At 56.6% G+C, this 19,605-nt stretch overlaps 2 protein-coding genes across 2 annotated transcripts; both read right to left on the minus strand.

The window, feature by feature from the left end:
• Nucleotides 1-780: 780 nt before the first annotated feature.
• On the minus strand, nucleotides 781-11,599 carry PLK1 (polo like kinase 1). Its single transcript, XM_073361626.1, has 10 exons — nucleotides 10,963-11,599; nucleotides 10,085-10,253; nucleotides 9,513-9,657; nucleotides 8,298-8,391; nucleotides 7,409-7,628; nucleotides 4,173-4,331; nucleotides 3,857-3,934; nucleotides 2,704-2,858; nucleotides 1,985-2,167; nucleotides 781-1,464 (listed from the first exon to the last, which is right to left on the minus strand). The coding sequence occupies exons 1-10, from the start codon at nucleotides 11,344-11,346 to the stop codon at nucleotides 1,258-1,260; spliced, it is 1,794 nt and encodes a 597-aa protein (XP_073217727.1). The 5' UTR covers nucleotides 11,347-11,599; the 3' UTR covers nucleotides 781-1,257.
• Nucleotides 11,600-13,624: 2,025 nt separating this feature from the next.
• Nucleotides 13,625-15,699, minus strand: LOC140918045 (ras-related protein Rap-2c-like). Its single transcript, XM_073361627.1, has one exon. It carries the CDS (start codon nucleotides 15,577-15,579, stop codon nucleotides 14,965-14,967), a length of 615 nt encoding a protein of 204 aa, XP_073217728.1. The 5' UTR covers nucleotides 15,580-15,699; the 3' UTR covers nucleotides 13,625-14,964.
• Between the last annotated feature and the right edge of the window lie 3,906 nt (nucleotides 15,700-19,605).

The raw sequence follows: 19,605 nt of genomic DNA on the forward strand, positions 1-19,605 counted from the left end.
TCAGGTAGTTGAAAGCAGCTATCAAATCCCCCCTCATTCTTCTCTTCTATAGACTAAACATCCCCAGTTCCCTCAGCCTCTCCTCATAACTCATGTGTTCCAGTCCCCTCATCATTTTTGTTGCCCTCCGCTGGACTCTTTCAAATTTTTCCACATCCTTCTTGTAGCATGGGGCCCAAAACGGGACACGGTACTCCAGCTGAGGCCTCACCAATGTAGAATAGAGGGGAACGATCACGTCCCTCCATCTGCTGGCAATGCCCCTACTTATACAGCCCAAAAGGCCATTGGCCTTCTTGGTCCTACTTTCACATACTGCAGGGTGCTTGTATTAACCCCCCAGAATTGCTGCAGCATGCTGGGGTAGTCCCCCTGAAGGGGGAAGGAAGGCAGACAGCCCTTTAATAGCTTTGCTCTGAGCAGGCAGGCGTGCGTGCAGGCTGGCTGGGCACTGCAGGCTAGAAGGCTCCAGGAGCTGTAGGGAGAGCACATCACAGAATTATACAGCAGCCAGCTGGAAGAACAGGGGATTCCTTAGGGGCAGCATGAACAGACCATGTGCAGGCGAGTCCGCCCTACCTCTCATGTTAGAGAGGGAACACAGCAGAGTGGGAAGACTTCCTTCTGCCTCATACTTAATAGGGTCTCCACCATGGGCCAGGCAAAGCCCTTCACCCAGAGTGGGGCCCCTGCAGACTAGGTGGGACCCAGAGAGATGCCGGGAGGGAGGGGACTGCAGAGACCAATCTTTAATCAAGTTATGTAATATACAAGAGTTTAATTTGGTGCAGATTAGTTTCAATATTAAAAGGCTGATTGCTCAGACTCAGCATGTGAGCACATTAAATATATTACAGGCACTACAGGAGGAGGAAGGGAGCCCCAGAGCATCACAAACATACAAATAACTTACAGAACGCTGCCCCGCCCATGCTCTGATCTCCACAGGAGGCTGTGTCAAGGCTGTGGAAACAACTCAGGGGCTGGGGGAGGGGATTTGACAGTTAGAAAAACTAGATATTCAATAAAATCAACTTCCTAAAGGGTGCTGAGGGGCCAGTCTGGCCATGGCATAAAGATGCACTAGTTCCTCAGCAGTGGCCCCTTCTGTGGCCCCCATGCAGCTGACAGCACGTGGCAGCAGAGAGGTGGCCCAGCTGGTGGGAGGTAACAGTTTGACAGGAGGGTGTTGCAGAGGCCCCTCTGTCCGAGGCTGTAACAGTTTGGCACAGACACTGAGTCCATTACAGCCGGGTTCTAAGCAGAGGGCTTCACACGGGCAGAGCCAGACTTGGAGCTGAGCAGCTTCTCCACCATGGTGCGGGCGTAGCGTAGCCGGCTGGCCAACTCCTTGCAGCAGCCATGCTCCTCTATCAGGCTCAGCTTGTACGTGCGGAAGTCCCGTTTCTCATCGATGTACGTGACTGCCGCCATCAAGGGGCATAGGATGATTTTAGTGTGGTCCTGCAGAGAGAATGCATAGAGCTTGAGAGGTCCCTTGGCAGGCTGAGCCCACTGGTTCACAGCTAGCCACAGGGGTCCTCAGACTATCCTAGGTGAGCATCCCACGTGCACCCCAGCTGGAATCACCTCGCCTGTCTCTGCTGCCGTGGAGAAGCAGGACCAGGAAAGCACCGACTGCATTTCGTTCTTTTAAAAGGATTTCAGCAAGTGACAACAAAGGTAGCCAGCACCACATGGCCAGCCAGATCTGCACAGGCTACAGGGCAAACAGCAGCACTAAGGATTAATAAGGCACAATAGCCTTGATTAGTGAGCAATGCCAGGGAGTCTGGCTGGCTCAGATACTGGGAAAATGGACTAAGAGGCCTTCCTGTCCTGGGTCAGCTGCTCTGAAATCTGGCCTAAATTGTGACCATCTTATAGCACCATCTTTCTGCGTGTTACGATGGCCCCCAAAGTGGTTGGTGAGCTGCTGACACTGGAGGTTTTGCTCCTGCTACCACACAAGCAGCTGTCTCACCTGGAAGAAGTTGATCTGCACAGTGCCGTTGCTCAGGTGCAGGATGATGGCACTGCGAGTCCGGAACCAGGTGCGGAGGTAGGGGAGGCGTGCCAGCTCATCCCCCTCCCGGGGCGTGATGTTGGCTCCAGCCTTTAGCAGGTGCTCACTCATGTAATTCCGGAAGTATTTCAGTAGTGTTATCTACAGAGACAGCTACATGGGTTAGCAGGATGAGCTGGGCTGTGTGGGGAAGATCATACTTCTAAGGCAGTGTCTGCTTCCATAGCTGCATGGCCCAACTGGTTATTGTAAGATTGCCAGGTTATTGTAAGATGTGAACAAACCAGAACAGTGTACTTGGACAAGGAACCTAGATTGGTTGTTCTACCTGGCCTCACTTCATGGGTTTATTTTTTAGTCCAGGTTGTTCTCGGCATTGCAGAGAACTATTGTTAATATTTCGGTGAAACTGCATTCGCACTGGGTTTTTTTACAAAGTGGAAACTGAACCTGAACTGCTGCCAGCGCTCTTTTTTGGGGGGGAAGCAAAGACTTAGCCTCTTTAGCCAGACCCTAGATATGTGGATTGTGCTTGGTCTGCTTAGCTAGCCCTTCACAGCCCAGGTAGGTTTCCAGTTCAGACCCAGTTTGGCCGGGGAACAGGGAAAGGAGGAGGACACAGTTAATAGACAGTAGCTCCTAGCTGCTGTTAAATTTGCATCTCCAGAGTGACTGACCTTCTTAGTCAACGTAGAGGGGTAGGATCTCACAGTGAAGTAGGACTCCGTGCTGTTTTGCTCAATGTACTGTAGGCTGTCCCCATCGTTGTACATAATGAGACGGGTGGAGTCATTGAAGAGAACCCCAACGCTGTTATCGCACAGCTGGTAGCCTGGTTAGAGAAGGGAATGCATTAGATCTCCGAACACTGAAGGTCTCCAGGCTTGGGATACTATAAGCTGCAAGAGCGCCTTCGCAGAAGGCTCCCACTCTGGCTGACCATGGTGCCACTAAGTGTCTTGAGCAGTGCCTCTCAACCTTTCCAGACTGCACCCCTTTCAGGAGTCTGATTGGTCTTGTGTACCCCAAGTTTCATCTCACTTTAAAACTAATTGCTTACAAAAATCAGACATAAGAATAGGAAAGTGTCTCAGCACCGTGTTACGGAAACCTTGTGGACTCAGTTTTACCATACAATTATCAATCAATTGGAATATCAATATTGTAACTTGCGTGTCTGTGTCTAGCATATAGAATAGTAGAAACAAGGCCGTATGACATTAGTTTGTCCTGACTTTGCTAGTGCTTTTTATTTGCCTAGTTTTACAACAGGCTACATATTTAGAGGAGTTGATGTACCCCTTGGAAAACCTTTGCGTACCCCTGATTGAGAACCACTGGTCCAGAGCTCCTGTTTTCGAAGGACTATGTGGGGAAACGTCCCCTGCAGGGTTAGTCGTGTAACAAATGAATGCACAGTGAGCTTCCCTCTCCATTGTACTGCCCACCTCAGAATGCCAGTGCTCTCTCAGCTGGCCTCACTGGTCAGCACCTTCACACCAGGCCCCGCACCCCACCCCACCAGGTGTTCGCTGGGGCATACAGTGTTCAGTGCCTGCCCGGATGCGGATCTGAAATCCTATGCTCTTTAGACTGTAAGGGGTTGGCGCAGGATGTTAATGATTCCTTTGATCAGCTGAGTATTTTGTGCTGCTCTCACGGACGGTGACATCTGAGGCACTGCACATACACCCTGTTAGTCAGTTAAAGAACCAGCTACATCAGATGGACGATTTGCAGCCTGGGCCCTTGGATCTCACCCTCCCCTGGGAAGCTGGGGGAAGCGGCTGAAGTGAACTCGGCAGCTGACAATGCCAAGACGCTCCCTACCTAATCCGTACTTGTCCGAGTAGTCCACCCATTTGCTAACCCAGAAGATGGGTATGCAGGCAGGATCTTCAGCCTCCTCTGCAACAGAAATGGGGTTTGTTAAATAGCATTTGTAAAGCAACATGTGAAACCCTCAGCTGACTTGCTGGGTGTAAGGGGGAGCCAGGGGCAGGGCGAGGAGCTCCTCCGCCAACCCTCTGCTTTGAAGTTTTTAATCCAAGCACCTCGTAGCACATGGAGGCTCGGAGGTCAAAAAGCAGCACATCCGATCCTGTGCAGGGATCCTGGTGTGTGGCAGCCCGTCCCCGTGGCTCACCTTGTCTCACGACTGCCCTCTCAGAGGGTTTTGCTGCGTTGGCCACGCTCAGCTGCTGTAACATGTCCGCTAGGTGGCAGTCGACAGGCTCTCCCAGCTCCCGCAGTGCTGCTTCGTCTTCCTTTTCATGGGTTTTATCCAAGGCAGGGCTGTCCAGGCCTGAGCCGGAGGAGAAGAGCAGGGCGACAGCTGTATTAGTAGCATGAAGGCTAAAGCTGGCAGAGTTTCAGGAGAAGTTAGATTTACCTTCACACCAAGCTGCAGCAGTTTGCATGACTCGGCCCATAGGGCTGGAAGCAGAGACACCCATCTCTGCAATGAGCAGAAGTTCTGCCAGCCTCATCCTGTTGATGAGCCGCCTGCTCCATTAGAGCAGGATTACTGCAATTAACGCTGACGACCTTGTCAGCGTCCATGCCTCATGGGAGATGGTCTTACCCTGCTTGGGATACTAGTCACTCCCTCTAATGGGCAGGGGCAGGAAGGAAGAGAATGGAGTTAAGTGCTGCCAGGGGACACCATCTTCCCTTAGGCCATGAGCCTCCTGTGTGGTAGCAGGACACCTGGCAAATTAAACTGGCCTAAGGCCTGAGCTTGGATCGGGCATTCCCAAGTTATTGCCAAATGGGAGGAAGAGGATCCAGTTCTGCAGTGGCTGCCCCAGTGAGGCTAGAAGAGCAGCGAGCTCCCATCCTCACTCAAGCATGGCCCTGCCCAGAGCCAGAGCACTACAGAGAAGCAGGGAGGGCGAGGAACATGAGGCCTGACGTGTCCTGGGACCAGGATGCTCCATTCGCAGTATGTTTAAGATAACCCTCTCTCCATGCTGTGGGGGGATCTGTCAGAAAAGCAGTGACTGCTCCTGCAAGGGACAGTGCTGGATTTCCAGGACAAACATCCCCACATGAGCTCACTAGGCATAACCGTATGTCACCAAGGGTAAGCAGCAGGATACGGACCCTGGACTTCAGGAAAGCAGACTTCGACTCCCTCAGGGAACGGATGGGTAGGATCCCCTGGGGGACTAACATGAAGGGGAAAGGAGTCCAGGAGAGCTGGCTGTATTTCAAGGAATCCCTGTTGAGGTTATAGGGACAAACCATCCCGATGAGTCGAAAGAATAGTAAATATGGCAGGCAACCAGCTTGGCTTAATGGTGAAATCCTAGCGGATCTTAAACATAAAAAAGAAGCTCACAAGAAGTGGAAGGTTGGACATATGACCAGGGAAGAGTATAAAAATATTGCTCGGGCATGTAGGAATGAAATCAGGAGGGCCAAATCACACCTGGAGCTGCAGCTAGCAAGAGATGTCAAGAGTAACAAGAAGGGTTGGCAACAAGAAGAAAGCCAAGGAAAGCGTGGGCCCCTTACTGAATGAGGGAGGCAACCTACTGACAGAGGATGTGGAAAAAGCTAATGTACTCCATGCTTTTTTTGCCTCTGTCTTCACTAACAAGGTCAGCTCCCAGACTGCTGCGCTGGACATCACAACACGGGGAGAAGATGGCCAGCCCTCTGTGGAGAAAGAGGTGCTTAGGGACTATTTAGAAAAGCTGGACGTGCACAAGTCCATGGGGCCGGACGAGTTGCATCCGAGAGTGCTGAAGGAATTGGCGGCTGTGATTGCAGAGCCATTGGCCATTATCTTTGAAAATTCGTGGCGAATGGGGGAAGTCCCGGATGACTGGAAAAAGGCTAATGTAGTGCCCATCTTTAAAAAAGGGAAGAAGGAGGATCCTGGGAACTACAGGCCAGTCAGCCTCACCTCAGTCCCCGGAAAAATCATGGAGCAGGTCCTCAAAGAATCAATCCTGAAGCACTTACATGAGAGGACAGTGATCAGGAACAGTCAGCATGGATTCACCAAGGGAAGGTCATGCCTGACTAATCTAATCGCCTTCTATGATGAGATTACTGGTTCTGTGGATGAAGGGAAAGCAGTGGATGTATTGTTTCTTGACTTTAGCAAAGCTTTTGATATGGTCTCCCACAGGATTCTTGTCAGCAAGTTAAAGTACGGGCTGGATGAATGCACTATAAGGTGGGTAGAAAGTTGGCTAGATTGTCGGGCTCAACGGGTAGTGATCAATGGCTCCATGTCTAGTTGGTAGCCGGTATCAAGTGGAGTGCCCCAGGGGTCGGTCCTGGGGCCGGTTTTGTTCAATATCTTCATAAATGATCTGGAGGATGGTGTGGATTGCACTCTCAGCAAATTTGCGGATGATACTAAACTGGGAGGAGTGGTAGATACGCTGGAGGGCAGGGATAGGATACAGAGGGACCTAGACAAATTGGAAGATTGGGCCAAAAGAAATCTGATGAGGTACAATAAGGATAAGTGCAGGACCCTGCACTTAGGACGGAAGAACCCAATGCACAGCTACAGACTAGGGACCGAATGGCTAGGCAGCAGTTCTGCGGAAAAGGACCTAGGGGTGACAGTGGACGAGAAGCTGGATATGAGTCAGCAGTGTGCCCTTGTTGCCAAGAAGGCCAATGGCATTTTGGGATGTATAAGTAGGGGCACAGCGAGCAGATCGAGGGACGTGATCTTTCCCCTCTATTCGACATTGGTGAGGCCTCATCTGGAGTACTGTGTCCAGTTTTGGGCCCCACACTACAAGAAGGATGTGGATAAATTGGAGAGAGTCCAGTGAAGGGCAAGAAAAATGATTAGGGGTCTGGAACACATGACTTATGAGGAGAGACTGAGGGAACTGGGATTGTTTAGTCTGCAGAAGAGAAGAATGAGGGGGGATTTGATAGCTGCTTTCAACTACCTGAGAGGTGGTTCCAGAGAGGATGGTTCTAGACTATTCTCAGTGGTAGAAGAGGACAGGACAAGGAGTAATGGTCTCAAGTTGCAGTGGGGGAGGTTTAGGTTGGATATTAGGAAAAACTTTTTCACTAAGAGGGTGGTGAAACACTGGAATGCGTTACCTAGGGAGGTGGTAGAATCTCCTTCCTTAGAAGTTTTTAAGGTCAGGCTTGACAAAGCCATGGCTGGGATGATTTAATTGGGGATTGGTCCTGCTTTGAGCAGGGGGTTGGACTAGATGACCTCCTGAGGTCCCTTCCAACCCTGATATTCTATGATTCAAGGGCCAAGCAGGGTTTTCATCTGTAATTTACTCTCAACAGCAGCCTTCTCCCCCTCCCCACTATAACCCAGGGCTCTCTTGTAATTGCCAGACACTGTTAAAACCTACATCCCGCCCCCTCCCCACATCTTACCTTTGTTGAGAGTGGTAAGAGGTTTCCGTCCACTCGGGTCAAATCCACTGGGGGCAATTGAAAACCTAGGCGGGATGGTTAGACAGGTGGTGGGCAACCGGGTGGGGATGTAACCTGATGTGAAGAACTCATCATTCAACAGTTCGTCAATAGTAGGGCGGGTGGCAGGGTCAGATCTCAGCATCTTCTGGATGAGATTAGCAGCTACGGGGTTGATGTGCTGAAAGAGGGGATAGGCAGGGTTCATGAGTGAAGGCCAGGAGATAAGCACGACCTAGCACTGGTGTGCACAATGGATAGGTCAGCCCCACAACTAGTGAGGCTTTCCTGCTCCAAGCAGAGGTCATGCATGGTTGGGAGATCAGGACTTAAGTCTGGAGGAGCTGCGGAGGATTAGAGTTCTAGATGGCTATTTCAGGGTGAAAGCTTACAGTGCAAGTACAATTGGTGATTGCGGAAGGTTCTGACAGGCAGCAGCAGGGATGGGTTTGATACCCAGACCAGTTCAAATTCTGAGTCCAGCCACAAAGGAGAAGGAGTCCAATGGTAGGAAGGGAGTTGGAATCCCTTATGTGCCCATGATATCACCCAACAGAATATTGTAATGCATCTCTGTGCCAGTTTGGGGGGCTAGCTCCCCCCTCCCTTCCCCTGGGAGTTGGCCTTTCAAGTTAACACTCCCTGCATTAAGCCTAGAAAGGCTTAACACAAATGTAGATCTTTGTTTGGTGTCTCCTCATCTGTACTCAGGATGCTGGAAGCCATTTCCATGGTTATGAGCAGGCACCAGAGAAGCAATTTGGCTTCTGCACAGGATATCAGCTCTTTCACAAAGGTGACAAAGATCGACCAGGAGGACGAACCCTCCCCTCTGCAGCAGGCTCCGTACCTTGGGGATGTTATACTCATTCTTCTTAATTCGGATGTATGTTTCTTTTAGACAAGAGGTTTCAAAGGGTGGCTTCCCTACCAGGAGAGTGTACCTGCATATTTAAGATATATAAAAGCCCGTCACAAGGAGGAGACTGCAAGATTTCCCCCATGAGGTGTCTTTCGCAGTGGGGGAGAATCACCACACACCCAGGAGATGAAGGGCAGCAGATAATTGTAACTGAAATGCCAGTTCAGTTTCCAGTTCCCTGCTCCCTAAGGGAGGAGATTGGAACTTGGCACCCTCTGGAGGGAGTTCCAGCTAGTAGGTGGCACTTGGGACTTTAAAGAGAGAAGCTTCAAAATAACCTGCCCTATAACAGGAAGTTAGCCTGCAAATGCCAGTGGGTGCACATAGGGCCGGGTGCGCACACAACAGCTGGCAGGTCAAGTTAAGCAGAAAAATCACAGTGATAGTCTGATCTGAGGAATTTTCTGGAGGGAGTCAAGCCCCCGTCACAAAGCAAACGAGCCATGAAGGAAGCAGAGAATCATTACCATCTCCACCCCTTGATTACTGCCTTTATGGGAGTAGTCCTACTAGGGCAGCCTAATTTTCAAACCATTAATTTAAACTGTAACATTTAAGACCCAGTCCGGACAGAGATTTGAACCGTGTTAGCAGCATTATAGCTAGAGAACAGCACACAGCTGGGTCTCAGGCCAGTTAGTGTCTCAGGCCCGGTCTACGGGTAAAAATCTGATCAACCTAGCTACGTCGCTCAGGGCTGTGAAAACTGTCATGCCCCAGTGCTGTGGTTTAGACACAGCTAGGTCAATGGAAGACTTCTTCCACAGATGTAGCTAATTCACCTCTCCTCCGAGAGGTGGATTAACTCCATTGACGGAAAAACCCTTCAGCCAATGTAGAAAGCATCTGCCCTGTAACACCACAGTGGCTCAGCTGCAATGCCATAGCAGGGCCATTGGTGCATTGACAGGCCCTTAGTCTGCACTTAAGCAGGTCCTGGCTTGGAATTGGTCATGTTTGTTTCATAGCGTCTCCTTTAAGAAAAAGGCTCCTTACAATCTAAGAGTAACTTGAAACCAGGAACCGATCACGGTCTAGTTGACTGAGCTGGCTCATCTCAGCAGCCTTAAGCCCATTACATGCTGAAGGCCCAAGTTTAAGGGCACACAAACAAAAACTCAAGATGCGTCATAAAAAACTTACATAATGCAGCCGATGGACCAAATGTCCACTTCAAAGCTGTGTCCCTTCTTGCCCAGCACTTCAGGAGCTATATAGTTTGGCGTCCCACACAGGGTCTTCTTACGCTCACCATCATATTCTACTTTGGTTGCCAAGCCAAAGTCACCTTGAAAGAATGTTGGTGTCAGTCGGGGTTATGCACCAGGAAGACCAGCAGTTCTCAGGTGGTACCTTGTGGACATTCAGTGATCACAGACCTTGCTGCTGAGCCACAACTGGCAGAATTATAGGCAACATCCTCCAAATACTGAGTCTTAAACGGCCTGAGAGGCTGGTTTCAGGGTAGCCCGCTCAGAAAGGGGGAAGAATTCTGACAGGGGAGTTAAGAAGCTATCCTATGGTTTTGTGGCAGCAGAAGCTACTGCTCTCTCTGCTGTCCTTTCTACAAACGAGCCAGCGCTCAAGGGAGAATGTCCCAAGGGCTCTTTGCAGCAAGAGAGGAAGAGAAAGGCTCCCTGGGCTGACAGATTCCTGGACATGCTTCTCCCCTGCGCAGACAAGTGGATAGGGAAGTGCCCTGCAGGTGTCCATACCTATTTTCACCTCCATGTCATCGTTGAGGAAGAGGTTGCCCAGCTTGAGGTCCCTGTGGATGACCCGGTTGCCATGCAGATACTGGCAGCCCAGGATTGTTTGCCGCAGATAGTACCGAGCTTCGGGCTCTGTCAATGCTTTCCTCCGCTTATGCAGCTCCAACAGGGACTGGGGGCCAGGAGAGAGGCAGGATCATGAGCACCCCCCAGCCGAGAGCCAGTTGTTCTCTCCCCCCCCCCCCAATTCCATCCCATTTGTGTCCCAGGTGAGAGATCCCAACCCACCCTCCTGAAAACCAGGTATCCTCCCAGCCGCTTATCCAGCCCCCGGGGCAGGCCCAACCCATCCTGCCTCCCTCACCCTTCTCCCCCGGTGCCTGGGCTGGGGACTCTGCCCCCGCGGGCATCACCCCGCCCTCGCGCCACTGAGGGGAGAGGTGCCATGGGAAGGTTTAGGAGGGTCCCCGCGCCTTGCTGCTCAGGGCTACTGGCCCTTTAAGGGCTTGGAACGCTCAGACAGGGTGGAACGCGGAGACAGGTTCAGAGTTCCGGCCGGGCGCCGCCCGCATCCCGCGTGGAACCGGGCCCCGGCCCCTCGGCCCGGCCGCCCGCCCCCTTCCCCAGCCCCGGGCCGGCCCGGCCCCTCGGCCCGGCCGCCCGCCCCCTTCCCGGGCCCCTCGGCCCGGCCGCCCGCCCCCTTCCCGGGCCCCTCGGCCCGGCCCATGGGAACAGCGGGCATCCGGGCCAGCCGGGGCCCAGGGACCTGCAGCGGCCCCGAGAGCCGCCGTCTCTCTCCGCCCCGGGCGCGGGCCGGACCCGGCGGCGCGCTGGCGGAGTCGGGGCTCGCCCCCCGAGCGCGCCCCCCGCCGCCCCCTCACCCTCCGGCGGCAGAGCTCCAGCACCACGAAGACGAAGTCGCCGTCCTCGAAGAAGCCCTGGAAGCCGACCACGTGGCGGTGCGCCAGGCTGCGGTGGATGGAGATCTCCATGGACATCTTCTCCTTCTGGTGCGGCTTCACCAGCAGCGACTTGGGCACGATCTTGCCCGCGAACACCTCCTGGCTCTGCAGCTCCGTGATCTCGTAGCACTTGGCGAAGCCGCCCTTGCCCAGGAAGCGGCCGCGCATGTAGCTCCGGCGGGTGCGGGGATCCACCAGCACCTTGGGGATCTCCTTGGCCGCCGCCCCGGCCCCGGCCCCGGCCGCCTTCCCGGGCTCCGCCGCGCCCGGCGGCTTCGCCCCCTTCCCGGCCACCGCGCTCATGATCCTGCCCCTGCCCGCGGCTCCCCGAACCCTGCCCGGCTCCCCGCGCGGCTGCTGCCCGGCCCGGCCCTGCGCCGACCTCGCCCCGCTCCGCGCCCCGCCGGCTCCGGGCCCCGCTCTCGCCGCCGCCGCCGCCCCGACACTGTAACAATTTCAAACCTCCAGCCGGAGCGTTACCAGCCCCCAGCGCGCTCCCCATTGGCTGCTAGGATTTAAAATCCAAGCCGCCCGCCGCTAGGCACCATGGGAACGCCCCCTCCCGCCCGGTTTAAAGGGACAGGCGCGCCCGGGCGCCGCGAGCCGCTTCCAGGACGCAGGGTCTCGCCCCGCGGCGTCGCCCCCGCGGGAAGCAGCTCTCCTGCCCCCCAGCCGTGCTCCAGCCACCGCCCCCCAGACGTGCAGCTCTAGGCCCAGCCGCTCTCCCCCGACATGTGATCCAGCCGCCCCCCCCCACGTGCAGCTCTAGCCCCAGACACCCCCTCCCACATGTGATCCAGCCACCCCCCCACCCGCAGCTCTAGCCCCAGACACCCCCTCCCACATGTGATCCAGCCACCCCCCACGTGCAGCTCTAGCCCCAGACACCCCCTCCCACATGTGATCCAGCCACCCCCCCACCCCCCACGTGATCCAGCCACCCCCCCACCCCCCCACGTGATCCAGCCACCCCCCCACCCGCAGCTCTAGCCCCAGACACCCCCTCCCACATGTGATCCAGCCACCCCCCATGTGCAGCTCTAGCCCCAGGCACCCCCTCCCACATGTGATCCAGCCACCCCCCCACCCCCCCCACGTGATCCAGCCACCCCCCCACCCGCAGCTCTAGCCCCAGACACCCCCTCCCACATGTGATCCAGCCACCCCCCCACCCCCCCACGTGATCCAGCCACCCCCCCACCCGCAGCTCTAGCCCCAGACACCCCCTCCCACATGTGATCCAGCCACCCCCCATGTGCAGCTCTAGCCCCAGGCACCCCCTCCCACATGCAAAGCTATGAGATCAGCCTTCCCTTCCCCCGTTGAACTTTCTCAGCTTCCTTCTGGTGGGTTACAGGAGCCAGTCACAGGCTGTGGGCTCACTGAGGATGTGCTTCCTGCAGAGTAGGAGCCCTCTCAGTGAGCCACTCTTGCGGCACACACCTCACTAGGAGGACTTGCAAAAAGAAAAGGAGGACTTGGGGCACCTTAGAGACTGACCCATTTATTTGAGCATGAGCTTTCCTGAGCTACAGGACTTGGTTTCTCTTTTTTGTCATAGGCTCCTCCAGCATTTCAGGCCTTACTGGGGAACAGACATCTCTCAGCCAATAGTTTTCTTAACTTTTATTATTTCCCTTTGCCTACTGAGCTTATCAATACCTTGCTACTTAGGGACCCTCGAAAAGCCCCCTACACGGGAGGAAATTCTAAGAGTGAGGACAATTCAAAGGGAGATTCTAACTGTGGATAAAAAAAAAAAAAACACCCCCTAATGAAATGCTACCTTGGTAAATAGCCATTTAACTAATGTGGCCTAGGGCCTGCTGGAAATTGACTGTTCCACAGCTCAGCCCTGGCTTCAAGTAGATTGAGGTTGGGTACTTTTGTTGATCATCATCATCTGTTTACCACCGCCCCACAGCCTATGGTAAGGCTTTGAAACAAACACAGGAGGAATCTTGCAGGGCGAGCAACCGCTTCTCTAGGCACCTCAAGCTGCAGTCGGGTGTTTAGCTGTCCGCACAGCCACAGCTGCGGCCTGGGCAGGGAAGGGATTTTGAGCTGGCCCCTGTGAAACTGGCCTTATTGCAGAGTCTTAGTAGATGTGACTTCAACAAATTATTCACAGAGGAACTTGGCATGCAGAGTCCCCCAACCCCCGTTCTTTAAAGTATGAGGTATTGGCTGCTGTTGAAGGATGAAATAGTCTGACATGGTGCAGCAACGTCTATTAATTGCCTGTTTGTTATTTGACAAGTTAGCGCCCAAGACCCAAATGTTATTCAAATGGATTGAATTCACATTTAAATAACTCCAGTAAATTCATTAAAAGGGGCAAGTCTAAGTCTTCAGCTGTGCAAGTTAAAGCCCGCAAACATTCTTTCCAGTAAGACTGAGGTGACCGTAAATTCGCTTGCTCAGGCTCCATATTCCCAGGGGAGGGAGCAGCGGCTACTGCGCACGAAGAGGCCGGGAAGCAGGGAGCTAGAGAACCGCGCTCCGCGGCCCGTGCGGACAGGGCTCTGCCCACGGCAGCCGGCGACACAGCGGTCAGGGCCAAGGCACTTAGAGACAGGGACTTGTCCACACAGTGATTTATTACAGGCAGCTAGAGTGGTCACGGAACGCAAAGAAACAAGTAGCTTAACACATGTCTGGGTCCCCTGACAGCGTCATTCCTGGAGCCGTGTTTTGGCGGGGGCCGCGCTCTGCAATACACCCCCTGCCCCCCTTCACCTTTTCACACACCCCCCCAGCTGGCTCCATTTCTAGGCGGCTCTGGCTGCTCCCCTGGAGAAAGAGGTGCCAGGGGCCGCGGGGGCTTCGTTCCGTCCTTGCGCCCGGGGAGCTGCGGCGCAGGGTCACACATCGCCTGGGGTCCTTTGGCCGCGCGGCCGGAGCAGCTTCCCGCCCAGGGCCGCCCGCTGCAGCGCTTAGTTTGTGCCAGGCTTGAGCCCCGGCCGGCCGCTCCGGGCTTGCAGCACCAGGTGTGAGTGTAAACAAATCGCAGGAGCCCCAGCAGCTCCTTCGCTACACGGGAAGCCCTGCCCCGCCCTAGCTGGTAGCACAGGGCTGCTGAGCAGGCCCCTCCAAGGAAGGGGGGACGCGGTGCCTTTGTCCCTATGCAGGGAGGCGGGTGGTGGGACTCACTGCAGGACAAGAGTGGGAGCAGCTGGGCAGCTTTATTCGGATATTAGAAACTCAGCTGCCCTCAGCAAACCCCATGGAACAAGGTCAGGCCCCTGGCAGCTGCAGCCGGGGCAGGGAAGGGATTTTGAGCCCGCCCGTTTACAGCTCTGGCTTTAGGAGCCCTGTAACCTCAGTGACCGAGAAGGTTATGGAGAAAGGCAGGCTTTGGCAGAGGAGGTGTGAGCGCTCATCCTACCGCTGCCGAGATTGGGAGACCCAGAGCGGCATCCCCAGAGGTCCGGGACAAGCTAACAGGAGGCAGGGAGCTGCCTTTGAGGCTTCCCTTGCCCTCCGAACCCAGCAAAAGGGAGAGAGAAAGCCACAGCCTCCTCACTGTCGCCGGGCTCGTTGCTCGGCTCCGACACCTTGCTCCCGAAACTCTCCGGCTCGGCCAGGCTGGGGTTCCCCCTGCCCGGAGCGCACAGCCCTGGAGAGCCGCCCGTGGGCGCACGCGGGGCACAGGAACACCCCGAGCCTGCTGCTGCCGGCGGGGACCCCCCCTCTTCTAGCCGGCGCCTGGAGGCGGGGTACATGGGGAGCAGAGCCCGCTCCTCCCCCCGCTGGCAGGCGGGGAACAATCCCAATCGGGTCACTCTCAGCGGGCGGAGCGGGAGCGCCCTGCAGGCAGCTCCGGTCCGCTCCCTCCAGCTGCCGGGGGACCCCCTCCCGCCCGGCTCTGGGGCCCGCCGGCCGCGGCACCCCGGGGTCCGCTCTCAGCCCCGCCGGGCCCTAGCAGACCGCGCAGCTGTGGCTCTTGCCGCTCCGGCGGGGCGGCTCCTTGGAGAAGGTCTGGGGCCGGCGGCGCTGCAGGGCCGGGCTGAGCCGCCCGGGCAGGTTGACCTGGCTCAGCAGCTCCTGGAAGAGGCCGACCACGTTGCGCCCCTGCTTGGCCGACGCCTCCAGGCAGGGGCAGCCCCAGTCCCGCTGCGCGGCGGCGATGCGCGGGTCGGGCTCGCCCGGCGCCAGGTCGCTCTTGTTCCCCACCACCACGAAGGGCACCGCGCCCCGCTTGGCCTCCAGGATCTCGTCCCGCAGCCGCTGCACCTCGGCGAAGGAGTCGGGCTCCTGCAGCGAGTAGACCAGGGCGAAGGCGTCGGCGCGGCCGATGCAGAGGCGCCGCATGGCCGGGAAGCTGTAGCTGCCGCTCGTGTCCAGGATCTCCAGGCGGAGGCGCAGCCCGGAGCCCGCCTCCAGCTCCAGCTGGTGCAGCTCCTCCACCGTGCGCCGGTGCCGCGCCTCGAACGTGTCCTGCAGGAAGCGGCGGATCAGCGCCGTCTTGCCCACGCCCGCCGCCCCGAAGAGCACCAGGCGCACCCGGGCCTCGGGCGCCGGGCACAGGGCCATGCGGGGCGTCCGGGCAGCGTCCGACTCCTCCCGGGGGCAGCGCGCTGGGACCCTCTCGCCGCCAGACCCTGCTTGGCACCTGCGGGGAGCCGCCCGCGCCCGCCCTTTATAGCCGCCCGCCCGGGGCTCCCGCCGGCAGCCAATCCGCCCGCAGGGGAGGCGCTCGGGCCGGACTCGGCCGGGGACAGTCACCTGTGGGCCCCGCCCGAGGGCGAATGTGAGCGGCTGCCGGGCGGCGGGAGTGACGCGGGGTGGGGGGCATGGGACGGGGGGCGGGAGGCACGGGACGGGGGGCGGGAGTGACGCGGGGTGGGGGGCATGGGGCGGGAGTGACGGGGGACGGGGGGCACGGGACGGGGGGCGGGAGTGACGCGGGGTGGGGGGCATGGGACGGGGGGCGGGAGTGACGGGGGACGGGGGGCACGGGACGGGGGGCGGGAGTGACGCGGGGTGGGGGGCACGGGACGGGGGACGGGGGGCACGGGACGCGGGGCGGGAGTGACGCGGGGCGGGGGGCACGGGACGGGGGGCGGGAGTGACGCGGGGTGGGGGGCATGGGACGGGGGACGGGGGGCACGGGACGGGGGGCGGGAGTGACGCGGGGCGGGGGGCATGGGACGGGGGACGGGGGGCACGGGACGGGGGGCGGGAGTGACGCGGGGCGGGGGGCATGGGACGGGGGACGGGGGGCACGGGACGGGGGACGGGAGTGACGCGGGGTAGGGGGCATGGGACGGGGGGCACGGGACGGGGGGCGCAGGTGCTTCCCCAAGCCCCTGGAGCGGGGCTCCGCCGTGCACCCCTCGGAGTTTGCGGGAGTTTCCTTTCAGCCCCCGAACAGCACCAAGTTCCCTCGGGCTGCGTCCCCTCAGAGCCGCTAGGGGGCGCTCCCGGGCCGGGCTGCAGGGCCCCGGGGCCCCTTGCACCGGGCAGGCTCGGGCCGGGCCTGGGCATCTTTGCAAACACGGGGCTGCCCCTTCCCGTGGCGCCGGCCTGAGCCCAGAGCCAAGCCGCGTCCAGCCCCGTTGTAACGGAGCCGGGCCCAGCATGGGGAGCTGGGCTGGACGTTTCCTGCGGGACACTGGGTGGGGTCCTTCGGTCAATGTCCCGGGGAAGGGGGCTGGGGGGGCTGCCGCACCCCCTGGCTTGAAGCGGTTTCCATCATATACAGTTTGATTCATTGGATCCCAAGGCCTGGAGTGTCGCTGCCCGCGGGGGGCGGGGGGGTGTCCCACCGGCCAGCCCCCCATCTGCCTGCCCACCATCACACATGCCCCCTGGGCTGGCGCTAAGGGAAACTGCACTGGAGAGAACTGCGGCCCTCAGCCAAGGGGGAGCAGGGCTGCTGGGAGGGTCGCTGGGGCAATGCCTTGGGGAGCCATGTGTAGCCGGTTCACGAGCCACAGGACCGAGCCCGGGTGCTCTTCTGCCAGACGGCTGGCTGCGAGAAGCCCCCAGGGGCTACCTGTGAGACCCCCATGCTGGGTAGGGAAGTCCGCAGCCTGGGTGGGTGGGTACAGGGAGGGGAGCTGCCCTTTGCTGCCCGTTCTCCAGGAGAGCTAGGCCATAGCTGGGTGTCAAAGCACCCCAACGCTCCACGCCTGTGGGGAGGTGATGCTAGGGGAGTCTGAGCCTAAGGGGAAGAGAGAGAAATGGGGGTCCCATGCCACAGGGCAGAACAGGCCTCTTATCCACTATGTCAGATGCTGGGGGGGGGGGGGTAGGCAGCAGGTCTTAACAGCTGGCCCTGAAGACACCGGGGTTGTGGTGCCTCTGAGTCTCCCAGTCTCCCCAGAAGGCAACAGCAGGTAGGGGAAGCGGGGTGTGTTGGGGGCTGGGGTGGTTTTGTGTGTCTGGGGGTGGTTAGCGGGAACCTCCATAAGCTCAAATAGCCTCAAGGCTGTGGGAAGCGTCTCTGCCCTGACCCAAGCTGGGACTCTCCCGTCAGTGCTTTGGGCATATGCTGGAGGGCTCTCTGCACGTTGTGGCGAGGGGAGGTTGCAGTATTGATGTTGGTTTTGCACATGTGTTTCTGCAACACGACCTTATTGTGACAATCTAAATATCATCCCCCGTAACGATGCAACATCACGATGTAATATATGGGACAGAACATGGAGGATTTAGGGGACTACTTGTCTGATACCCTCTGTGCCTTCTAGGAGAGCAGATCTTTTAGAACAGAGGCCCTGATAATTTATGTTAATATAACAAACACCCTAATGGTCTCGAGTGTGCACAACCCCGTGTGTACCAGGGCACCATTCGAGCCCTCTGGTGTATTCAGGGAATTTTCCAGTGAAAAGGTTTTCCATGAAGTTATCAGCTACCTCCAGTGCTGTGTTACGGTTTAACACGCCCACCTCCCACATCATGGTGGGCATGAACAAGGGGCAGAGGAATGAATCCAGTTGGTCTTTCCCCTTTCCACCTGGGCTACAGGGAGCTGGGGAAACAGGGGTGGCCTTGGTGCTCCATTAGGGAATAGGGATGAGCTTTGGAAGGAAGAGTGAGGGGCTTAGGAGAAGAGAGGATGATGGGAAAGAAAAGAGCAGAACAGAAGGGCGGGGGAGAAAATTGCTGAGGGGCAGAGTAAACAAGGGGAGGCTGAAGCAAACCTGACCTTGAAGAAAAGTAACTGCACTGATTGTGGACAGCCAGCGTGACCAGCTGTTGGGCACAGTGCCCTGTGAGAACATGTTCAGGGGGAAGGTGCTGCCCCCAGACTCCGGATGGGTCCCCACCATCGCCGGCAGAGCACCACTGCTCGGGAGTGTGGCCCTGCCTGGTCCTACAGCATGGCCCAGCTGACACCACAAATGAGCAGCTTTTAGCTGAGCCCCTCATGTGGGTCACATACAGATCTGTAAATGCACACAGGCTGTCAGCCATTCTGATACCACATTGCTTTCCTTCCCCAGAACTTTGAGGCTGAGAGAAGTGTGCAACTTGCAGGTGGCTTGGGCTATTTTATCTCACACTTACCGGGAATATTATTCATCTTCCCAAGAAAAGACACTACTGAATGGATTGTGTGTTCCTCCCTTTGTCTATTGTTCATCGTATACTGTATATTGTTCTCCCTGAGAGTGAAACATGATGTCCTACTGCAGTGAGTTTGCCAGATAACGTATCTGAGGGCATGGCCAGTGGCTTGGCTGAGGTGTGTATTGACTGGCCTTGCTGGGTGTGGTCCTCTTGGGATAGTTTTTTGCTTTGCATAAAGTGTTGTGCGTGTAAAGCAATCAGATGTTAACACCCTGATGGCTCTTATTGCTTCCATGGAAGATGACATGCCAGCCGGTCACATCCTTCCCGCAGATTAGTTGGAGTTGACTGGCCATGGAGCGTGAGTGTTGCTATCGTGTACAGGGGGCAGTGATCTTCATCTAGGTCAGAGCTGGTGACCTAGAGGTGAAGAACTCTGTCTTGGCTTTCCGGTCCCCTGAGCCAGACGGGTTGGGACAGGTGACCTAGACAGGAGAGACTCTGTAGCCCATTTCCAGTCCTTTGAGCTCATCTCGCCTCCTTCATTTGAAATGAGTTTTTTTTAAATATTTCATTTCTCATTTAGTTTGACATTAGGAGAAAAGCTCTCTCAGCCACGACTTAGAGAATGGGGATGCTTTAAAGGTGACTTGCAAAGGAAATTAACTTAAGGATTAGGTGTTTGCCCTTTTTAGTTGTTTGTGGGGTTTTTTTTTAATGGGGTGAAAGCTGGAAAAGACCCCTTCCTCCAGGTATTTTTCTGCTCATTTTTTAGTTGGGATGTCCAGAATGTCAAGTCTGGCCTCCCTGGGTTCTGGTGAAGGACTTGGTGGAAGTCTAACATGTATATTGGGAGCTCTCCCATGCCTGTAAAGAGTTAACACCTCATCCCTTCGATTAAAGACACCCTTTCTCCCAAGAGTGTACTAGGCATTGCAGGTAAAGATGTGTAAACAAAAATATGTCTGGCTGAAACGCTCTCTCCTTCTCGGTAGTTTGGCTTCCAGGCTTTGAGCTTCCAGGGCAGAGGAGACTTGG

The sequence above is a fragment of the Lepidochelys kempii genome, chromosome 10, assembly GCF_965140265.1.
Source record: "Lepidochelys kempii isolate rLepKem1 chromosome 10, rLepKem1.hap2, whole genome shotgun sequence".
Lineage (NCBI taxonomy): Eukaryota > Metazoa > Chordata > Testudines > Cheloniidae > Lepidochelys > Lepidochelys kempii.